Source organism: Nicrophorus vespilloides, unplaced genomic scaffold (genome assembly GCF_001412225.1).
Source record: "Nicrophorus vespilloides isolate i.1.1-1 unplaced genomic scaffold, Nicve_v1.0, whole genome shotgun sequence".
Lineage (NCBI taxonomy): Eukaryota > Metazoa > Arthropoda > Insecta > Coleoptera > Silphidae > Nicrophorus > Nicrophorus vespilloides.
Window position 1 is genome coordinate 1 of NW_017100100.1, and position 23,495 is coordinate 23,495.

Below are 23,495 nucleotides of genomic sequence, written 5' to 3' on the forward strand. Positions count from 1 at the left end.
TTGCGCAAATGGGGACCTTTCACATCAGCCCGACGTTACAGTTAAATTTGATGGAGACGAGAGTTATTATAAATTGGATAACCCACAGTTTATATAATATAACAGAAACTATATAAAAGCACAGAATTTGTGAGAAATACTCCAATACTGGGAGTCCTTAATTACATCAAGTTCTAATTATTAACGTATTATAAATTCTCATTAAAAAAAAATATAATTTACAAAACGCAAATGTAATTTCAAGCGTATAATAATAATGTCAGTTGTTGCATTAATTATAAATTTTATTGATTTTAAATTTGTGAACTAATTAATAAAATTTTGTTTTGTACATTTTTATATTTACTCTTTATATAAGAAAGTTTATTAATTAATTATCATCATATTCGTCAAACAAAATAGTAGCGCTTCTTATAGGCATTTTTTTTTAATTTTTGCAATTATTCTTCAATAAGTTCGGATTTTCTCGGTATAAACATTTGAAAAATTGAGTAAAATAAATTCTAACAAAAATATTGTATAAAATTATTTTTTTATAAATACTGTTTGACCGTCATGTTTCCTTGTATGTATTTAGTTACTCGATTAGTCCGGTTTCAAATAAAACTATTGACGGAACCGATTACCCGCACTATGCGAGGTATTTCTGTATTTATAACAGTGTGGAAAGATTTTTTGATCAATTGACAATATGTATTTTTTGTTTATTTAGAATAATGTTTAAAAATATTTATATACGGGAAATAAAATTAATAAAAATATATGAATGTAAAGAGTAAAATTTGTTTATTATTTAAAATGTTTTTAAATGTTATGTTTATTTAACAATAAAATTTAATTTAAAATAAATTCAAGGCAAATTCAATAAATAAAATATATAACAAAACATGATTTTACATGTTTTTTATATAAACAATATAATTCCGAATCTAATAGAATTATTAAAAATTATTGAATTTATATTTAGTTTGTTTCGAAACTGATCAAAGCTGCACTATTTTTGTATACATATTATCAGATGTAGGAAGATTTCCGATGGGAATAAATAATAAAAGTAATCAGAAAGAAATTTCTGTCGGATTAAAAGTAATTTTATAATTAATTTCATAAAATAAATGAAATGAAATACGTCACTCAATTATTAGTTTTATATAAGATATCTTCTGTTTCTCAGGATAATTGGAGATCATATTCTGGTATTAGTTTCAAGTTCAGTGAAGAAATAACTGACAAATCATAACAACTATTAAAGAGAGTTAGCAAATCGAATCTACTCATGTGCATCGCCGTAATTGGTAATTTGTTTCACTTGAATCAATTTATGTTTTTAGTGCAGTAATCATATTATCTCAAGGAAATCCCATTTATTTTCAAATCAAATATTATTTTATATAAATTATTTAACATTTCACAAAGTATACAAATATTTCCTTTTAATATGCTAACATTTTAATTGTCCCTACGTTACTTGCGTGGCGTCTCTGACACGCCAGTGGGTATAAAAAAAGAGAAAATTTATTTAAAATTAAGAACATTTATATGGGAATTGTTCGTCTGTCTAATGTACAAATTTGTATAATCAAATAATATAGGATGCTATACAGAAATTAACAGGCAATGTTCATTTAACGTACACATTTTTAACGTACGTTCGCTATTTAAGGTCCAATAATATAACAAGTGACGTATCACAAATGATGTTAGTTGGATAATTGTACGTTCGTAAGAACATCAAACATCATCTGCAAATTGACAAACGCATGTGTACCAATAAAACTGCATACATTTATATGGGAATGTCTATTTGTCTAATGTACATTTACTTAACGTATGGAAATTATGTACATTAACTGAATTCTGATGGGATTTATCAAAATTAATAATTAAGGTAACATATTTTAATAATTGGTAAAGTCTAATAAATATAAATTTTGAATGAAACTGTTTTGACAAGAACTAGTTTTTTTATTTAAACGGCTAGAATAAATTAGGACATGAAAATAGATTAATCCAAATAATAATGTTGGTAATCGTATGGTGGGTGTAGTAGGTGATTCACAATCGCAGAGTACAGGAAACAAATTTATCTGCGAATTGTATTTTTGATACTGAATATAAATGAATGAGAAAAGAATAAAATTTACTAGTTTAGTGTGAAATGATCTCGATAGTTTGCTTGACGTTCCTTGTGGTCCTGAGCAGTGCCCGGTGGATGCCACCAGCAGGTAATTAGAACTTCCCTCGACGTCGAACCTAAATCAACCGCTTAAATTCCCCTTTGGCCTCGGAGTTCGACCCTTCGGATCTTTATTGTATTTCATATACTTGCCTACTTCCAGGCTCAATCAGCCTGATCAATAGACCAGACTTCGACTTCCTGAACGACGATTACAATGTGAGCCATTCCAGAAGCAAAAGGTACATAGGGCTCAGCAAAAGATACAAGGTAAAACTCTCTGATCTATAATCACTAGTTAACCTAAACTATAAAAAAACAGCTAAGGTTTATATACAAAAAAAAACGGTTTTCAGATTCAAGTATTTCCAAATTTAATTTACTATTTTAATAAAATTACAAAAATATAAAACTTCACTAAATTTGTTTTTTTTTTTCTTACGTCTCTAATCAAAATATTTTTTTTTTCATATTCATAATGTTTTTAAAATTTGAAAACCGGTTTATAAATTTATCAAAAAACGAAAACGGTTTTGAAATAAGCCTCAAAACCCTAACATTGTCTGTAGTTAAACCGTAGATATCAGGAATGCGTCGCGCCCGGCGAGGTCGAAGGGCACTGCAAGCATGTCATCTATTGCCCTTTGGACGTGGTCGGCATCTCTGGGAAGGCAGCGTTGGACTACCTCTGCATTATTGAAAAAATGTGAGCGAATTGCGAGGCGGCATCGCACGCACAGATTGTCTCCTCGGATCAATGCTTGTTTCCACATAAATCACGACTTTTCAAATGCAAAACACACTTGTGGAACGTACGAACATGAAACAAAAAAAAAAGAGAAGCACGAATAGAAAATATGTATATAAAAAAAAGAGAAATAAACAAGACAGTGTTTTGCGTTTTTGAACAGTTCAGACACGTAGGCGTTGCCAGCATTTCCATAAAGAGCGCATTTCATTTCACATTCATGGTCAATTCCTTGTACAGGTAAGCCGGTGCTCCAACCCCATAGCATAACACGGTTTCATTATACCAAACGACGAAACCCAATTTCAATTAGAATACACAAAAGATTCGAATTGCAAATATGCATTTACTTATAGAGCATCCTCTGATTATTAGATGACTACACATCCGGATTTTACAGAAAACCCACAACTTCTATTGAAAACCTAAAAAATGTGGAACTAATAATAACATTCTATTTCATATTTTAAATAATCCACAATAAATCTCCTATAAGAAATTTAACACAGTAATATTTTTGAAAAAAAAAAATATGATTTAAGTATAAATTTGTCCATACACTGTATTTGTATACAATGTTATAGAAACAGTTGAAATTCGCGACATCCTTAGATGATGATAATCACATTCCTGATCTGATTTGAGTAATGTATACTGCTGTAATTGAATAATACTGCAATTACAACTGAAACCAAATCTCTGTAATATAATGGACATTGTGATGGTAATAAACAATTTGTTTCATTATCATATGATTATCATTAATCCTAGTATTATATTAATATATAATATGTTAATAGGTATTGGAACAATCTTAAAATTATGTAAAAATGGTTCGTAAACCGAAAATGAAATTATTGTTCGGGGACCGAATCGTCCAAGAAATGAAATTCCAGTATTGCTTCTATTTATAAGTATTTTTTATTGGTCAAACATTAATACATAAGACATAAGAAAAAAAGTACATTCTTTACATATAAATAAATTCTAACATAAAATTAAAAATATATATATATATATTAATAGGCTGGCCAAAGGGCTAACGACCGGGGTCTTTCCGCCTATTGCTTCTAATATATAGATTATTTTATATTTATGCACTAATATTGCTTAATACATATTTTTTTTTATTCAATTCCAATAAAAAAAAATAAAATTGTTTCATTAACGAGTTTCAAGTATAATTTGTATTGTTTTTGTCGAATAAATCCGACGGATGATTCGAGTTTATTATTTCCTAAGAGTCCCTTACGCTTGACGTAATGTAATCTTCGTATACAACAATACTCTTAACCTTTATTAAATTTTATTTTATTCAGTCTCATATTTTTGTTATTGTCTTGTAGATTTAATACAATAACATTAAATTGTTGTCTCCTTTTCATTAAACGAATTTAATAACAGAAACTCCATTATATTACGCATACCTCGCTTAGTACGGGTTTCGCAATTATCCCGTACTATTATTTATAATTTACAAAATACCTTGAAATCAAACTGACGTTGTGTAACGAAAAGTTATCGATTTTCACAACAATCTGATGTTGGACAAACATTTATCGACGTTAATTACAAACCGGAGTAAACGAATTTCCAGTGTCCGTCCAAATCTGTTTGAGAAGATCAACTCGGCTCCCGTGTATTTTCACAGCAAATACCAGTCTTTGTGAGTTTTGTAAATGCGAGATGCTAATAATGGTTTATGTAGTATCTCATTTCAATGGGAAAATCGAAACCAACGTACGCATTCACAAAAAAAAATTACTAGTCAATACGTTTTGTTTAGCATATCCAATAGTTACTATTCAAATTTGTTCATTCGTTGCTTTTATACAGTTTTTGTGGTGGTTAATTTTTAGTTTTATAAAGTCCACGATTAGTACGGTTTCAAACAGTCCGGAATATTGGCGGACCCGTAATATGCAATCTATTTATGATGAACAAAATATACATTTTTTTTTAAACGGAAATAAGCAAATTCAGTTACGTGATAAAAAAAAATGTTAACAGGTGAGTGCTCCTCTTACAAGAAGAGCATCATAGACTTCCTTCAGATCAATATTTATTACGTGTTGTAAGTTCGCCATCAATTTTCTCGACACACGTTTCTCAAAACTTTCGTAACTACACATCATGTATCACTTAACTAACTTAGATCAAGTAAATTTATTGCAATAATTCAATTTTCCTATATTTTTATTTAAGTTTCATATTCTGAAAAATGTGATGTCTACAATTATCCTTTAATGGTTACGTAACATAAGAACTGAAAAAAAAAATTCTCGTTTCTCATCCTTCTTATATAATTTATTCCGATTATATCACGTTTATTTTTCCTCGCATTTTCAAATTAGATTGTATAACACGTGGCGAGTAAAAAAAGAATGAATTATAAAAAAAATTCACATTTCTCATATTAAATGAAAAATAATACAATAAAGCTTTCTCACTCCGTAAAATACATTGGATTCCACATCGATCGTAAAATTTAATTTCAATTCACATTCCAAATATTTAATATCTAAAATTAAATCCAGATAACGCCACTTATCATCATTCAAATTCAAACAAAAAAAAATATTGTACATTAATTTATATAATTTTATGATATAAAATCCTTATCCTTTTTCAACGTCGAAAATTTGTCCTGTTACAATTGTAATAATAAACTATTATTAACATAAAAAAAAACAATTATTTTAATCTCTTAAAAACAAATAATACCTCGCATAGTGCGGATAATCACATATATATTCGTGTATTTGAAACCGTATTAATCAAAGAAGTAAATACATATAAAAATAAACCATTCAAACTGTACGAGGTAGTGTTGTGGATAATTCGTGCACAAATTTCTGTACTTTAAACGGACAATGTATATAAATGCCTTTTTGTTTGCACGAATGTATTAAATGTTCTTCCAAACGTATATTTTACAGTCTTCTTTGCTAATGTACGTTAATTATCTTCAAATACATGTATCTATTTTTTTTGGTTTATTCGCATGAACGTACTCGATGTTATTGCGAATGTATATTTTACAGTCGGCGTACGTTAATTGGACTATGATTTCGCAAATATATGCATCCGAACTCGACATCATATGCTAATAATTTCCAACATCCGTTATTTGTCCACTAATTTGTTTGTCTATTTACACTGTATTAATTTAATTAATATTTTCAAATAATTAATTAATTTTTTCTTTCGTAAAATATGTTTGTCTTTGATTATTAGTTTAAATTTTCTTTGATAAATTTCAGAGCATTAAAATCAAGGTCATCTGCTTGAAGTGCACCAAAGCATGTGCTTGTGCTTTAAAATACTCGCATTATATCAGAGCATCATCCTTAATTTCATTGCAAGATAAAGTAACCTAATTAGGGTGAAAGATGTTGAAGAAAAGTGTAGTAAATCATTGTAATTTTGTCATTTCAGCCACGTGGGCGTCTGCTGTCCGGATGACATCCTGCTGCAAAGTTTGACGGGAGCTCAATTGATTATGGATTTACCAGCCGGAGGCGAAGAATACGATGACGAAGATGCATTTACTGGTTCAGTATTAATTTTAAACCACTAGCGCCCTCTCCGACACCAACCCTAATAGCCAATCTTACATGAAAATAACCCCCTAAAACCACCCCCCAAAAGTCCCAACGAAAAAAACCGCACCACGATGAATGAGCGCTAATCGAAAATCGATGGATGAGGCTCAAAGCTTCCTCCCATCCATTTACCAAAATTATTTGATGCATATGTTACCATTAAAGTTTATATTATCGATATTCTATGTATTTCATGAAATCGATAGTTAATTTATATATTTTAATAATTTATCTAGTAATTATATACATTACCTAGTCATTATATAAGATTACTACTAGAGGAATATATAGAATTATAATTACATAATTACAAGCGTTACTATTATTCTATACATTAACTAGAGAAATTATAGAATAACAAACTTTTCATACTTTAACAATTTGTATAGATATTCTATAAAACACCTATAAATATATAAGGGAGAGTTGCCGGACTTGGACCGGAGTCTAAGTTAGACCACTACCGTAACTTAACCCATATTAATATATGTTAGTAGGTGTTTTCCGGGATATCCCGGGAAATTATATTCTATGTTCTTTTTAAATAAAATTTCCCGGGAAATCCCGTAACTTTACAAACTTTCTCGGCATTAAAAAAATCTTCCAGAATTATTTTATTATTAAGACTTGTAAAGTATATAGTAAAAATACTTTTAAATTATCTATCAAATTTAACAAAATTCAATATACAAGCAGTTGCCAAAATTGAACCGATCAATAATAAACAATATTTACCCGACTTCGAGTAATTTCTATAGATTTAAAGAAAATATTTCATGAAAACTTTACACAGATTATAACGAACAATTTTATGGAATAACGGTAACTATATTTACTTATAATTTTCTAGTTATCTATGTTTGTCCGTTCCTTTTAAATATTCGCTTCAGTTTTCATGAAATCACGAGATCAATCGAACCTCTTTTAGTCTTTGTCTGTGGGTAATGTTGGTTTTATTAAAGCAAATATCACGGCATGGATTGCTACGCTTCGTCCTTTTTACTGCGTCCATAAAGTACACACATCCATACCAGGCACAACTTCATATATATATATATACATTTCTTATTCGATTTTCTTATTTTATTATACCGTTATCTCTCACTTTACATTACTCATAACGTTCGACAATAACGATTTGTTTTTTCTTCTTCATTACTTTTTTTTAAAATATAACACTAGCATGAAATATAAACGACAATAATAAAATATGTTCTCCAGTTAAAGAGAGGTATAAAATATTAATTAGTTAGTTTTTTAACAATTTCATGAATTATTACTACTTACTTGTACGTATTTATTACACGCGTAATAATTCACAGTCTATGAATTATTACGAGTTTAGCAAATTTCCGTATATTTACAAAATAACAGTAATTCGCTGTAGCTAAACAAATAAATAATAATATGAATACATACTGCAAAAGAAAATACTATAGAATTTTATTAATGACAACTGAAAGTTGTAGAATCATTTGTCAAACATCTTAGTTTTGAAACATTTATAATTAAGCACATTTGTTTCATAAACCATAAGCAAACCGATTATTTTGTATCGATTGTTTAAACAAAAGTTTGGAATTATATATATATTTTAAATTGGAATTTCTCAATTCGATTTAAATTCATTAAAAGAATTGGTTCGAATTGCATTTTGTTGAATGCACTAAGCTAGATTTCCGTGTGCGTCGGATACGGGATTTGCCTTTTTTAACAAAAGACGTACTCGATTCTTGCAGATCGGATAATGCAAGATGACCTCATTGGTGAGAAAGGATTTCAGTTCGATAGCGGATAATCCAATAGGGTTGCTCTGGTAATATGACAGCATACAATTCCCTGTACGCTGCGGTAAGACTGCATTGGTCATTCATTCGTTAGGTTATTAACGAATTGAATTTCATTAAATTACAACCCAAATTGGAAATACAAGTTTTTGTAATCATTTATCAAAAATTCTTCTAAAAAATATAATTATAGCAACATTTTTATTGGAATAAATTATAAATATTTGTTCCTAAATATCTTAACAAAAAATATCTCAAATAAGTAAGAATAAAATAAATACTATAGATCGATTTTTCTATAAAAGTATTGTTAATACAAAAAGCACTCACTTAACGTACACCCTCTTAACGTATGTTCGATAATACGTACACAATTATTTATAAATCGCCATATAAATTCAGAATATCTTATACATCAGGACCAAAGGTCCTTGGACTTTTTCTAAATTATTTATATTTTATATCAAAAATTTCAGCCAAATAAACTGACGTAGTTAAAACAGAAGAAATAAATAATGTATTAATATATAATATACATCTGTCAACTAAAATATATTTGAGCAAGGATTTAATTGGACAATGTGTTCATTAAGTGTAAACAATTATGTTCGCAATGATAAAATGAGGTGTCGCTCATATTATTCTCATAATTATGAAAATAGAATTAATAGGTCAGAAGGGCCAGAGGCAAATAACCTCTTCACAGGAATTTCGCTTTAGTTAAATATTCATGAATAATGTAGGGTAATAAACAACATGATTTCAATTTATTCCTGAATAAACTTATTATTTACACAACCATGTTTTGTTTATATAATAGTATTTTTTTTTAAATTTAGTGTAGGATTAAAAACCAAAAAATGGTTTTTTTTAAGATTATTTCTGCAGAGACAGAAATAGATTTATATGTGCGTTAGATCAATTACAATTTAATAAATGTGTAAAGTAGTGGATGCTATTATCGAAGATTTATTCCGGGAATTTTTATCTTGTTCATTTTAAAAATAAGTTTATAAAACAAAAATAGTAAGTTAATAATAATAATAGAATAAAATAATAACAATAACAACAAAATAATAATTTATAATGTCATTAATATAGCTGAAATATTCGTTTTCAAGAATATTAATATTTTTTTTTTCGGTGTAAAAAGTTATATAAAATTTTCCAACTAAAATTATTCTTTGAAGATGCAAGGAAAATACGGAAAAGCGTGCCAAAAGTACATTTGAACAAACTCATAATAATATACTCAGAACTTTAATTTGCTCCCAAGATTATATGTTTGCGTCTCTTGCACTAAGGATTCCAAATCATAACACAATCATAGTCCAATTTCAATCTTAATAAAGAGAAATACTTTTATATTTGATAAATATTTGCAATTATAACAATACCTCGCACAGTGCGGATTCTGTCAATATCCAGGACTGTTTGAAACTGGACTAATCAAAAACTTTAGATAAACTGCTCAAAAATATAAAAGAAAACAAATATTTTTAAGCATTTTGTCTACTATAGTTTTTTTTTTATATTTTTTCTATAGTGAACTATACTGAACTATAGTGAATTCCAATTGATCGAAGTCGCACTATACGAGGTATTGCTTTACTGTATTTAAAGCAGGACTAATCGAGGACAATAAAACCGCATAACAACGAGTAAATATATCAATGTTATTACTAATGGGTCATCATTAAATGCATAAAAGTGGAACCTTCATACGATTTAACCTTGACCGAGTAATGGAAAATGATTTATCAGAATTATTTGTAATAGCTTGAAAATTAATTGATCACTGTTATTGTTCATATTAATTAACGTTAATGGTGTTTCAAATTACGTATTATGAAGCGAATTTGCAATGCATATTTCTCAATGCAGGTGCTGATTTATTTTTTTTATAAGAAAGGTGTGGGTGCACCTTTATATTTATAAAATCTATAAACTTAATAATAATAAATAAACGGAAAAAATATATATATTTGTTTTGAACAACTTGATTTATTGCATTAGTAAATCGAATTTAAAATCATCTTCAACCCTTTCAAGCAGAATTTAATTTAATTATCTTTTGTTTCGAATTTTATTTGGAAAGCTTCTACATCAACAGGTGGAAATGATTTAGTGCTTTTGAAAGAAAATAAAACGAATAGAATAAAAATATGAATCAATGATTTTGAACAATTTTACTAAACTTCTGAAATCATAACTTTTTTTGACAGGAAATTCTGTTCATTTAATTTTAACATAAAACTAGGATTTTAAATTAAGAACTTTGTTAAACGAGGTATGAGTGTAAATTAAGACCCATTGTAGATACATAAATTTTAGTTATATACAAATAAATTAACAAATATTATTAATAGATTGCTTCGAAGTTATCTAATTCAAGTAAAAGCAGCAAAGTTGTTCATTTATTGTACAGAAAACTATATTTTAATTATTCCAACAAATGATGAAATAAATCACGTCTTCCAGCTTTCTCCGTATATCAATCGATGCAATACAATATAAAAGCAATACAGTAAAATAAATAAAGGAAGACAGTTTTCCTCTGTTCGCGGATTTTCCGCACAAAGGAATAGTAAGCAAGACGACGAAGAATGGAAATGCAGCATACATGTTTCATCTTCATCATAAATATCGTCTAGAACGTTGTCAGCTGCGATTTCGGTGTAATATTATTATGCCTTCCTAGAACTCAATAAATCCTCATAAGGCGATTTACATTGCAGGAATTTCATATCCACCACTCAATGTCCACGCAATTTAGATTTATACATAATGTGGTCACAATCACTTACAAGAGCTTAATACAATTGGATAGAATTTTATTATTATCTATAGCAAATTTTCATACAAAAATTATTTTATTTTTAAAATGAATGACATTTGTATTTCAATAAGTTTTAAATTATATTTCATATCTTCAGAAATACCATCGTTGTAAAGTGCAATTTCCGCCAATATCCAGGACTATTTGAAACCGGATTAATCGAGGAATCATTTATGTATAAAAGTGCTCCGTATCATTGGATATGATAATGAAGAGTATTATTTAATAATGAAGAGAATTACAAAGAATGTTAGATAAAAAAAACTATTTGGAAAATTAAAAATATTTAAATATAATAAAGTGCACTTATCTTTTATACTTGGCTTAAGTCATAGAAGTGTAGGCAACACATTGTAGCTAAGTGATTGCAGGTTGCGGGTTGACGGAGTTGGCGCGTCCAGTAGGCAATAGGGCCTCAAGCCCTGCAAAGCGATGGCCTTGGTTGGCGACCTTGTACAAACCGAGCGAAGGCAACAGGCAGTTCTGCGGAGGAGCCTTGATCACGGACAAGCACATCCTGACAGCGGCACATTGCTTTAACGGGTAACGAAGGAGATGATTTATGTGCAATTGATTCAAGTTTATCATCATCAATTACTTCACAGGTTGAAAGCTAACGATTTTAGAGTCAGATTGGGCGAATACGACTTCGGTAGGGCAGGTGAGACGCGATCCCGTGATTTCTCCGTGTCCCTCATATCGAACCACGAGGAATTCAGTCAAGGGACATACGACAATGACATATCGATAATCACCCTTGATAAGTCTGTTAACTTTAATTCGTACATGTGGCCGATCTGTCTTCCACCTTTGAATGCCTCGTACGAAGGGCTGACCGCGACCGTAGCTGGTTGGGGCCAGCAGTACTACGCGGGACCCACCAGTGAAGTCCTGCTGGAGGTGTCCGTTCCAATCTGGGAGCATAAGCGATGCGTGGATGCTTTCGCGCAGAGGATCAGCGACACGAGCCTGTGCGCGGCTGCTCACGAGGGTGGCAAGGATTCATGTTTGGTAAAGTCGAATCTTTTACAAACCTTTCGAACATAAGAAATTATATAATCACCTTTACAGGGCGACTCTGGAGGACCTTTGGTTTACCAATTGAAGAACGGCAGATGGGTTGCGATCGGAATCGTATCCTGGGGCATCGGTTGCGGAGACAGAGGTCTGCCAGGTATCTACACTAGAGTGGACAAGTACATCCCTTGGATAGTAAAAAGGACAATAGTCAAGTAAAAACAAGGTTGAAGAAATGCCTTAAACAGTCAGTTATATTTTGTTTCTTTTATCATTTACATACATAATTTTCTCGTATATTTATACATACATATATATATATATATATTATTCCATATAATTAAATAACAAGTATATATTATTTGGTATATATCAATAAAAAATATAATATGTGCAATTTGAGATTTAAAATAAATATATTCTTGCAATTTCATTACCTTGTTTTTTGTTTTCAATTGTTTTCTCTGTCAATCTGCAAATCATTTTTCTTTTTCTTGGTAATTGTTCAGTGCATAAATAATATAAACAAAACAAAACGAGTGGAACGAAATTGGCTAACGAAAATAAAATCAACGAAAATAAAATAATTATATTATATAATAAATAAAATTTGAAGCTACAGTCAGAGTTACCATTAACATTTAGTAAGAACATCCAAGCTAATACTATCACATAGGGGGTTTAAAGCTCGATGGAAACGTTAACTCTGATTGCAGTATTCTTTGGTATATATATATATTTTTTAGTTGTTGTTTCTAAAGAATCCATTGAAAACAGAGTTAATACTGTGAGAAGGTGGAAACTCGGGGAATACATAGGGAGGGGTGGTCCGCAAGTACTGGTCACGGCCACTAGTCTAGCGTGGTCTAAGCGAAGGGGTCCAGATCGAGAGCTGCACAGGGTTAAGGATCATCTTCATATACACACATATATTCTCTTTAAAAGGGGAAGGTGCAGCTCCCGCCACGATATAGAGTACAGAACATTGGTACAACATTTATTTTTGGAGACACAACGTCGATTTAATTTTGCGAATTGTCGGGGATGATGATGGACAGCAATGGTATAGCTGCTTCATCCACGCTGGTATCGACGGTGTTCAATGAGCCGGTGTTGTTGCTGAAAGTAATCTCTCTTTTGGGCATCGGAGTGCTGACGGTGGGTTTCGGCATCGTCTTCGGCTTCTCGACCGGAGGTTTGATCTCTCCTTTCAACCAGTAAGTAGTCATCTTACCTTTCCCCTGCAAAATATTTGTTGGAAATCGCAACAGACACCTCCTCTGAAACCTACCTTAATCTCGATGTTTCCACGACACTCCAAGTCGAAGGTCTTGAAGTTCTCGAGCACCTTTTTGGTGGCGGTGCTGACGTGAATCTTCAATGGTTCTCCATTGGATTCCATGCGAGACGCGGTGTTTACAGTGTCACCAAATAAGCAATACCTGGGCATCTTAAGCCCTACTACACCTGCAACGCAAGGCCCGGTGTGCATTCCAATGCGAAGCTTGAGAGGATCCTGCGGCCGGTGACGGATCTTGAACTTACGAACCTGAGCCAGAAGGGCCAAAGACATCCTGGCTATCTCGCAAGCATGCTTGTTGCCGTTCCTCTCCGGTAATCCGGATACAACCATGTAAGCATCGCCGATGGTCTCGACCTAAGCAGATATGGTAACAAAAAGCACCAATTTATTGTCGCGCATTAGATCTTCTTGTAAGTCTTACTTTATAAACGTCGAACTCTTCGATGATGGAATCGAAACTAGTGTATAAATCGTTGAGAAGATAGACGACTTCCAGCGGAGTGCTTTGAGCCGAGAGAGTAGTGAAGCCGACGATGTCGCTGAAGTAAATAGTGACCTGGTCAAAGGTCTCAGCAATCACAGAGTTACCTGTGATTAACTGAAGAGCAACGCTTTTCGGAAGCAACTGGTATAGAAGCTCCTCGCATTTCCTCTTCTCCTCCAAGTAGTCAGCAGTGCGCTCTTCGACGAGCGTCTCCAAGTTATTGGCATACTGCTCCATACGGGATAAAAGATTATCCAACAAGTTACCGTCGTTTCCATTTCCTCTGAAATTATTACTACCAAATGTAAACGACTGCTACGAGTATACTGAATACACCAATTTACCTATTAATCTTGCGAATAGTATTCTTCAGAGCGTTAAAGTCCGGCCTGTCAGCGGCTTCCTCAGTCCAGCAACGCTGCATCAAACCGGACACATCGTCATCGCAAGTGTTTTCATCTATCAAAGGCCGCAACAGCTGACCATTCGGCCCTTCGGCTCCCTTCTTGACTCCCTCAACAATTTCTACAAATAAAAACCGCTTTTGATTTATGTATCTTTATACTTAATTTTACGTCAACGTAAAAGATTCGTAAAGATGCGTACTGATTTTCAATACTTTAAAATTCCCGACGGGAAATAGATTTCGCGCCATTGTACGTATTACTAATTGAACTGAAGATTATGCATTGAGTTTGAAGAAAACTGGGCCAAACGGAGTTTTAGACGTGTGCACTGCATTAAATATTGATTCAAACTTGTTTCATCTTTAAGAAGCAATAATTAGAGATGATTAAAGCATCAATTAAATTTGGAAGAATAGTTGTAAAAAGGAATATTATACCTTAATTTCTATAAGCTTTGCGTGTGTTGAAATATTGATCATATAAATATATAATAATAATAAAGACATTGGAATGCACGGTGCGAGATATTATTTGTCGTACAAGAAAATGTTGGATGAGGTGGATGCGCCGGGTCAAATAATGTAGGGAGGTAAAGAGCGAGGAGATTCAGTCGAGCCCTAGCCAAGGCGCCTACGAATTTAAAAGTCAAATGAACAGTGGATATTGTGTACGCACTAAGGGCTAAAACGACATGCTAATGTGCCCTAGGTTCAAATCAATAAAGAGAATTTGTTTATGTTTTCTTCCGACATCAAGCAAAGCGACGGATAAGTTTGCTAATTGCCAATAAGATTTAATGAATCGCAGATTAGTGCTTCCGATTCAATTATAGTGTCGGATTGCTACATAATCGTTGCTATTTGTACGCAAAACTTGTCAGAGAATTGCTTAGCAAACGATTCAATTTATTGAAAAACAAAATAAGCTTAAATTTAAGAAGTTTTAAAGTTATGCGAAATTTAGGACCATCAAAAAAATATCTCCTAAAGAAGTCGCCACAAGTCCCGCCGGAAGTTTATAGAAAACTTTTCACTTCCGACGCGCGTGTATTGTAAACAAACTCTACGATATTTACTTAAATGCTTGAAGCGGTCCTCGAGGATCGCGTTGCAGTTGTCACAGTTCAAAGTGCAGTGCGGTCTGCGAACCTCGAGCAGAGGACTGACGGCCCTCCTCGGAGATGTCGACGTGCCGACCTCTTTTCCTGGCGATATATCAGCGGGTAAAGACAAGGACATTGCCCCAGGTCCACCTTTAGCCATAGCGCGACTTGTAGTTTAAACTTCCGAAAATACACCTGCTGAAGATTTTTAGGAGCGCGTTTACGTGTTGCTGGAGTTCTGTTTGCTGAAGGCCTGTTTACATCGTCCAACAACCAGAAGCAAACTGATCGTCGATCTGCAAGTTTCGCCAGAGGAAACTGAGAAATCGATGGCTGCGCCGATGCGAGCGCCGCCCCGGAGCGCAACCACCACCACCGAACCCCGGAATCGAGTATTCTTTCCCCAAAGAATGGTGGAGATGAAGAACAAGAGAGGCACGTACGAAAGATTCTGGACAACTCCGGTCCAACAGCTTCCGAAATGATTAGCGAATTTGAATAGTCATTGATGAGAGGGTAATGCCAATTGCTGTGTGGTCAAATCTGAATTCGAATCTGGCGGCTAATTGCATAATCAACGCTGGGAATGGGATAGTGTAGAAAATTCAATTAATTTACCGCTTTTGGAAATGTTATTGTTGTTTCCCAAGTAGAAGACGCCTTGTCGCGTTACGATCTCGTGGACGATGATGGCGAAGGAGTAGACATCACCTTTCTGGGTGCCTTGCATGGGCCTGTTGTTTATCCGTAGCAGCTCGGGTGCCGTCCACAGTTGTCCTAAAACAAGGACGATTAACACTAGGTTACGACTACCAAAGCAATTTAAAGCTTACTCTCCCAGTAGGAGTGCGTTTCCTGGTTGTGTCCGTCGGAGCTGTCGTCCAGAGCGTAGCAACGGATGAATCCCATTCCGAAATCGGTTATTTTCAGCACGAATCTACTATCAACAACGCAGTTCGAGGATTTCAGCGCCCCGTGAGATTTTATATCACTGTTGTGCAAATACTGCATGCCCCGCACAATATCGTGTATTAAGGACAACCGAAAGACCCAATCAAGCTTCACCTCGGCGTTCTCGAGGACGTCCTGCAGCGATCCTTTCGGACAGTACTCGGTTAATATACAGCAGTGCGGACTATCCAAACAAGCACCGTAAAATTTAACTAAGTGATCATTTGACAAGTCCTTCATAGCTTTCATCTCCTTTAACTGCGACCGGTTTAGTTCGATTTTGGCGTCTTTCAATCTCTTCACGGCCACGCGTATTGCTTTATAGTAACCCACTGTAGTGTAAAGCTGCCTATCCCCAGCTAAACTTCCCGCATCCATATCCGACACCAACGTCTAAGCAGCAGATAAAGAAAAGGAAATAAGAAGATGATTATAGGAAGGAACGTATAAAAAAAAACAAGAGGATCAAAAGGAGTTCCGGAATTGCGAGGATTGGAATGCTCACCGCCTGGCTGCCTCTTTTCGCAATCGAACCGCAGGACGAGTATATGCTGCTCCGAGGCTTCTCAAAAAAATTGATGTCATCGTAGTTCACCTTCCACGTCATCGAAGCAATATCCGCTTCCAGCTTGTAGTGCCTGCAATACCGAGGGATTAGCACCAGCTACCACACAGATCCGAAGCTTACCTGTAGAGGAAGGCCGAGAAGATAATTAGGGCGATACCGACCGCGACGCAGGCCACTATCAAAAACACGTTCACTTCAGCTGCAAGCAATTGTTTGAATTAATGCCGTTTTCAGGCGAGTTTATAATTAAATTCTATAGTTACTGGGACATTTCGAGTTATCGTAGCCGCAGACCGGAGTGTCTCCAGGCTGGGTGCCGCTCACCCACGTGATGTTCTTCAGCATTTGCACCTCCTTATCTAATGTATTATACTCGGCCACAATGTGAAACTTATCTTCTCCATTCATTTGCATCAAAGCGTACTTCGCGACCCTCTGTCCGTTGCAGTTAATCACAATTTTCTTGTCGTGCTTGCCTTCAAATTAGAAGAGATAAAATTGTGAACAAGATTTGCTTTGAAAGTTACCTATATATCTGTATCCGAACATCTTGCTAACCACGTCGACGCCACGCAGAACCACATTCTCGGTATCGTTATTGCCGAAGAGGAGGTCCTGGAGGACGTGCGCGTACAAAACAAAACCATCGTAGATGCCATCCAGATACACGCTTCCTGGACTAGTTTGATTAGCGGTGCCTTCAACGATTTGAGCCTCATCCCAAGGTGTGAAGGTTAATAAGGACTTATAAGCCCTTCGAGCTTTTTCGTTGTTTTCCAGCGTATCGTTTTGATTGTACCAAGGTTGCGATGGTCGCGTCGAGCTAATACAATTGAAAAACAGTCTGTCGTGAAATTTTCCTTTCATTGGTGATACCAGCAACTTACTTACTGTACATATCAAAATTTAAGAACACGTATTCTCCGCTCTCCGTCATCTTTAACTTCTCCGCTTCCAGCATGATCTCCCTCGTGTGCTCCGGTGATGTGCACAACACGACGACTGTAATACCAAATATCTTAACCAGTGGGCTAACGGCCAAGCAAATCTTTTACCTACTTCCATAATCCACGCCGACCTTTTGCGTTAGGTAATCCTCGTAGGACATCTTCAACATGACAATGTCGCCATCTACAAACTTAGACTTCAACTCCATGTTCTTGATGAGCTCCATAAAGCTCTTCATTAGAAGCTGGCAACCTTGATCACCTCCGACTTGGTTCTGGTCATACTTCTCGTACATCAGCGTGAAGTTAACCCATTTGAATCTGTGAACACCGATACCCCCTTGATCAATAGTAGAAGGCGTTATACGCTTTTACACTGGGTTTCCTCACCTGATCATCATTAGATATAAGAACTCGCCAAACGACAGGTAATCCATAATACCTGCATTTACTAACATGAAAAACTCCTGATCGCATTTGATCTTCTCTATGACGAAATCAAAAGAGAATCCTCCAGGACTTATCAAAGGTGTTCCGTAACTAGCTAAATATTGCACCGTACGACCCACACTTGCTAAAACAATAAAAAAAGAATTAAATTAATACATGACACTTACAATATCTTAATTTCAGTAAATTATGTATAATTGTTCAATTACCAAATATTTATTTACATTATAAAAGAGTAAATTACTTATTGCAGAAAAAAGATTGTTATTAGTATGTTAGTAAATGTTATGTAATAAGAATAAGAAAGTAGTAATAAATAAGAACATAATGGTGTAAATAAATATCAAAGTATATATAAAATCCTTTACGTGGAATAAAACCAAAGATAAAGAACGTAACGGATGTCGGATATTGAGGATGTCCTTTGTATAAAGGTTTCATACTAGGAAGTAAAAATTTGTGAATTCAAGCAAGAATCAATACACTAGAAATATTCGCTTGAACTAACCGAATATGTGTAATAAGTGACAAACAAGCTGTACATTGAAAAGAAACTGGAGTTTGCTTCATTTATTTTACAAAACAGAATGTCGCGATTTTATAATTGGAGTTCGAAGATCAAAGTTCGACAAATCAATGCATTTGTAGAGAAAATAAACAAATATTGGCGTTCATATCTCATGACAATATAATAATACCGCTTCAATGGGCCTTGAGACCATTATATAAAACATACAAATGTTTACAAAGGCGATGCACAGCCAAAATAATATTACCTGGAAAACAGCTTTATCAAAGGAATTGAGACCTAAGAAGTTTCCAAAATAATGATGTACAATTAATTATTATATAAGAAAAATGAAAACTATTCGAATTACAAACAACTATTATATATGTTTCTTTAACTATTACTACAATTTAACATGGATACATTTGTTACTACATAATCACTACTAGCTTAGCAATACTTCACCAATATTCAGTACTGTTTGAAACAGGACTAATCGAAGAACTAAATACAAACAAACAAAAAACACCTTTATTTTCTTTTGTTTAAATAAAACCGTACTATAGTGAATTCGGACTGTTGGAAGCCGGACAATGCAAGTTATTTTTTACCTCAATTTTCTTTTATTTTCTATGAGCTATGTTGGAAAATTTATTTCACTATTAAAATTAATTTGCAAGTATTTTTTATTATTAATAAGGATGTTCAAATTTACTATTTTAGAACAAGATTTTTTCATGTTTCACCTGAATTTTCATGGTTTATTAAAGCCAATAAATATAGTTTTAACGAACTTAAGAGTTTCAAGGAACATCTACAAATGGATTAAACTGAGAATAGAGATGTACGATAAACAAAACAAAGCTATACAAATAAATGAGTTATTGTGTTTCACCGGTTTTATAGCGGGAAGCGAATTGCTGCTCTTGCACCAAGAAGCTATACGTAACGCGAGTTCTGTCAATAAACTCCATATTATTATTAGTACAACAATATACGATTAGCATAAACCTATCCACCCATGATCAATCGGTAATAAAAGCAATGCAATTGTCGCTCTTTATTACTATAACCATTAATGCAACTGTGGAATAGAGTTCTCTTCCTAAAATTAAAATAACAATAATAATAATAATAAAAAAAGTATGTGCACTCTTGATAACAACAATTTATAAATATCCTTTCCAATCCATTTATATATAAATATATATATTATATACACATATAAATATATAATAAGAGCCGTATCATGAAACGCGATAAAAGATAAATTTGTTATTAGTAATTACACACTGATTGAGTTTATTTGTATTAAATCTTAAAAGAGATAAGCCACGGAATTGTCTTCTGAGTAAATAAATCCATTATCAATGGCGCGCTTTTTCGTTCCACACGTACTTATTACAATAATAATTGATGATGATTATTTCAGAATCATTTCGTAAAAAAATATATATATATGGTAACCTGTGAGTGTACGTATATATGTGACTCTCCGTGAGTCGCACAGGTTCGTAACTTATCTCGACCCGAATGCACGTAACCGATAAATGCCCAATAATGTTCGTAACCAATAAATGCGATAACATTATAATACTACGCTCGACGTTTTTCTTTCGATTACTACTCCTATAAAAAACCTTTGCATCAGTAACATCATACACTCAAATAAGTTGAATTCATCTATGTCAGAGCCACAGTACCTAGGGACCACAACCACGAAATATTTGAATTAGTATTTAATAATATATCTTTTCCATTGTCATCATTTACATAACTAGTACCTAGGGCCGATGACAAGCTTAATGCTGTCTTTAGGTAAAATATTAAATTGCATTCAACTTGGCAAAACGTGTGTCTGTTCGTTTCAGTTCTAGTACCATTCACGGTTCAGAAATAGGTTATGTTTAGCTATTGATAAGCTATTAACAGGTTTCTTATTGAGGCCATCGATGGTTTTGAGAACAGGAAAATTTCTGATTTATTTTGATATTTTTTAAGTACAGCGGTTCCGCCAATATCCCGGACTGTTCGAAACAAAATACAAAAATGAACCACATAATACGATATTTGACTAAACTGCACTATAGTGAATGATAGTGAGGTATAGCTACTACTCTTTTAATTATCAAATATATTACAATTATGTACATATCAGGTATGAAGTACACTTAGTCTAAATATAAATATTATTTTTTTTATAATACAATTTTAATATAAATTTGTATTGACCTTGAAGAAAAATAAATCTTTTTTTTTGAAGTTCTAGTAGCTTAGAACCCAAGATAAGATTTTGAAAAAGTCAAAATATAATTTTATTGACCTTGAAGGAAAATGAATCATTTCATTGTAAGTATTAATTTTAACAAAATATACATTGCTTTTTTTGCTGTATTCAGTCAAGTCTCTTTTTGTGCTGTATATTTTGATATGGTTTTAAAATCCTCGATTAGTCCGGTTTATAACAGAGTATTACTGTTTTTATACGTGTATATTATTAGAATATTGTTGACTTTAAAGTTCAAAAGAAATGTAGAATAGATTTTTCTTTTGGTAAAATTAAACAATTTTTGTTAAGAAAAATATTTAATATGGAAATTTATTTAAGGATTAATTGGATAGAACTCAAAAATAGAAGTTTATAATAGTTACAAATTAAATAGGGTATAGTTCAGTAAGTTTTACATATTTATGTCAAGTTTTGAATTCGTTTATATAATTTTAAGGTTTTAATATATTATTTTAGAAAGCTTACCTGTACAGTAGTCGCAAACAGGACCAAAGATAACGTGAGAACAATGGTCAGTGTAAGCATCGACAGCAGCAACAGTTGCGTAACCTTGCTTACACTGGTCATTGTAGATCGAGAAGTTGACGGTGAGATCCTGCGGGAGAATTCCGGAGTTTTTCGTGAACTTCTCAGCCAGCTGCAGTTCGTTGAGCGCCTGCAGGAAAAGGAAAATCGAAGGGTATAAATTAGAATAAATGAATGAATAACAAAAACAAAGTACGCGTGAAATGAGAGGACACCGTAGAAATCAATTATAATATCGAGGCCGAGTATAATTGTTTGCGGAGGGTAAATAATCGCAGGATAATCAATCAAATTGAAAGGAAGCTCTCGAATTACGATTTTGAATAATAATGATAATCGCAGCGAGGGGGATGAAATGTAAAAAAAATACTATGTATGTTCCTATCAAGGGCCAAGTTGCAGGAATGATCCTCGATTCAGAACGAAAGGAATAGAAAAACGTATGAAAGGAATACTGACCGCATCGGCGTTTACAATGTAGAATTCACTCTCAGGCAGGATGATTGCTACCCGCAGGGTGCAGTTGGCGCCTATGCAGATGGGCTCGCAGGGTCTCATGACCTGTTCTTCAGGTCTGCAGGTGTCCGTCGCCGACTTGCAGTTCCTCGTGTCCCAGGGTTGGAAAGGAGTCGCGTCGCTGCAGGAAAGGATCACAAGGATCAGGAGCACGAACATCACTCGACCGTCTATTCAAAATCCCACTCAACTGTGACAACTGTCCACCCTCGCTCTAGTCTTTACAACCTACTGACTACTATGTTTCTACCGCTTCTTTCAGCAGGAAATTTCACTCGCACTGGGTAAACTTGATCACTGGCATTGTTGTGGCGTTTCGAGCGTACAATGTACGGCATCAAATTGTCAACGCACGTCGATTACTAATAATACCTTAGGGACAGCAAATATTGATAGCCCCCGCCCGCGCATTATCAAAGATAAATCAGATAGCCATAAAACGCAGGACTGGATTGAACGCGTTTTTTTTTTCTGTTCCGTCGTTCCGTTTCACTTTTTTTTTACCTCATTTGATTGGATCCACAGAGATCCGATCGCAATTCTGTAGATATATAAATATATCTATATAACATATATAATAATATATATTATATATAATAATTGAATTACAAAAATAGGATTTTATCTACAAACTAATTTGTAGAGGAAAAATTGCGACAGTACTTGAATTTTTTTTCCTGCTAAAATTGGTGTGAAAACTTATCGCATCGAAATTATTAGAATGTAATCCCGCTCGATTGGTTCATTATGTAAATCGACTTTAAGGGTTATCTATAAATGCATTGCTTTAAAGCCGATCCATGACAAACACTTATCAATTACTTACTTGGCATGTATCGCGTACAATGTGCAACATAATTCCATTATACAATGATTTATTACCTAATACTTATTCAACTACTTGTAATTTACTTTAGAAGTAATTTATATTTTTCTTTTTGCAAATATTTAAAGAAATTATTTACCAATTAATAAATTTATTTAAAAGAAAAACTGTAAATAATTGAAAAAATATTATAATAATATACAAGAATATGGAAAATAATGTATGATTCGTTACAATTCGAATTGTAACCGCAAAATTATCGATCTTCAATTTATCAAAGCATATTTGGACAATGGGCATATATCAATTTTATTAATGGACAGAAACAAGGCACACACAAAAGTCTAGTTTATGCTAATACCAATAAACAATAGCTTCTACCACAGTTTACAAGTTAACAGGAAATAGCTCAGAGTTCTAGGAATGTATAATATATTAAATTCTGA

At 33.3% G+C, this 23,495-nt stretch overlaps 2 protein-coding genes across 2 annotated transcripts; one reads left to right on the forward strand and one right to left on the reverse strand.

The window, feature by feature from the left end:
* Positions 1-2,145: 2,145 nt before the first annotated feature.
* Positions 2,146-12,472, forward strand: LOC108567959 (trypsin-1-like). The gene is made up of 7 exons (XM_017928777.1): positions 2,146-2,225; positions 2,340-2,446; positions 2,746-2,882; positions 6,363-6,478; positions 11,527-11,698; positions 11,761-12,166; positions 12,227-12,472. Exons 1-7 carry the CDS (start codon positions 2,159-2,161, stop codon positions 12,389-12,391), a joined length of 1,170 nt encoding a protein of 389 aa, XP_017784266.1. The 5' UTR covers positions 2,146-2,158; the 3' UTR covers positions 12,392-12,472.
* Positions 12,473-13,107: 635 nt separating this feature from the next.
* Positions 13,108-22,529, reverse strand: LOC108567969 (atrial natriuretic peptide receptor 2-like). The gene is made up of 15 exons (XM_017928793.1): positions 22,167-22,529; positions 21,648-21,837; positions 18,325-18,508; positions 18,047-18,255; positions 17,875-17,989; positions 17,515-17,810; positions 17,251-17,463; positions 17,108-17,186; positions 16,925-17,057; positions 16,302-16,812; positions 16,087-16,245; positions 14,304-14,484; positions 13,897-14,242; positions 13,464-13,829; positions 13,108-13,413 (listed from the first exon to the last, which is right to left on the reverse strand). Exons 1-15 carry the CDS (start codon positions 22,380-22,382, stop codon positions 13,195-13,197), a joined length of 3,417 nt encoding a protein of 1,138 aa, XP_017784282.1. The 5' UTR covers positions 22,383-22,529; the 3' UTR covers positions 13,108-13,194.
* Positions 22,530-23,495: the final 966 nt, after the last annotated feature.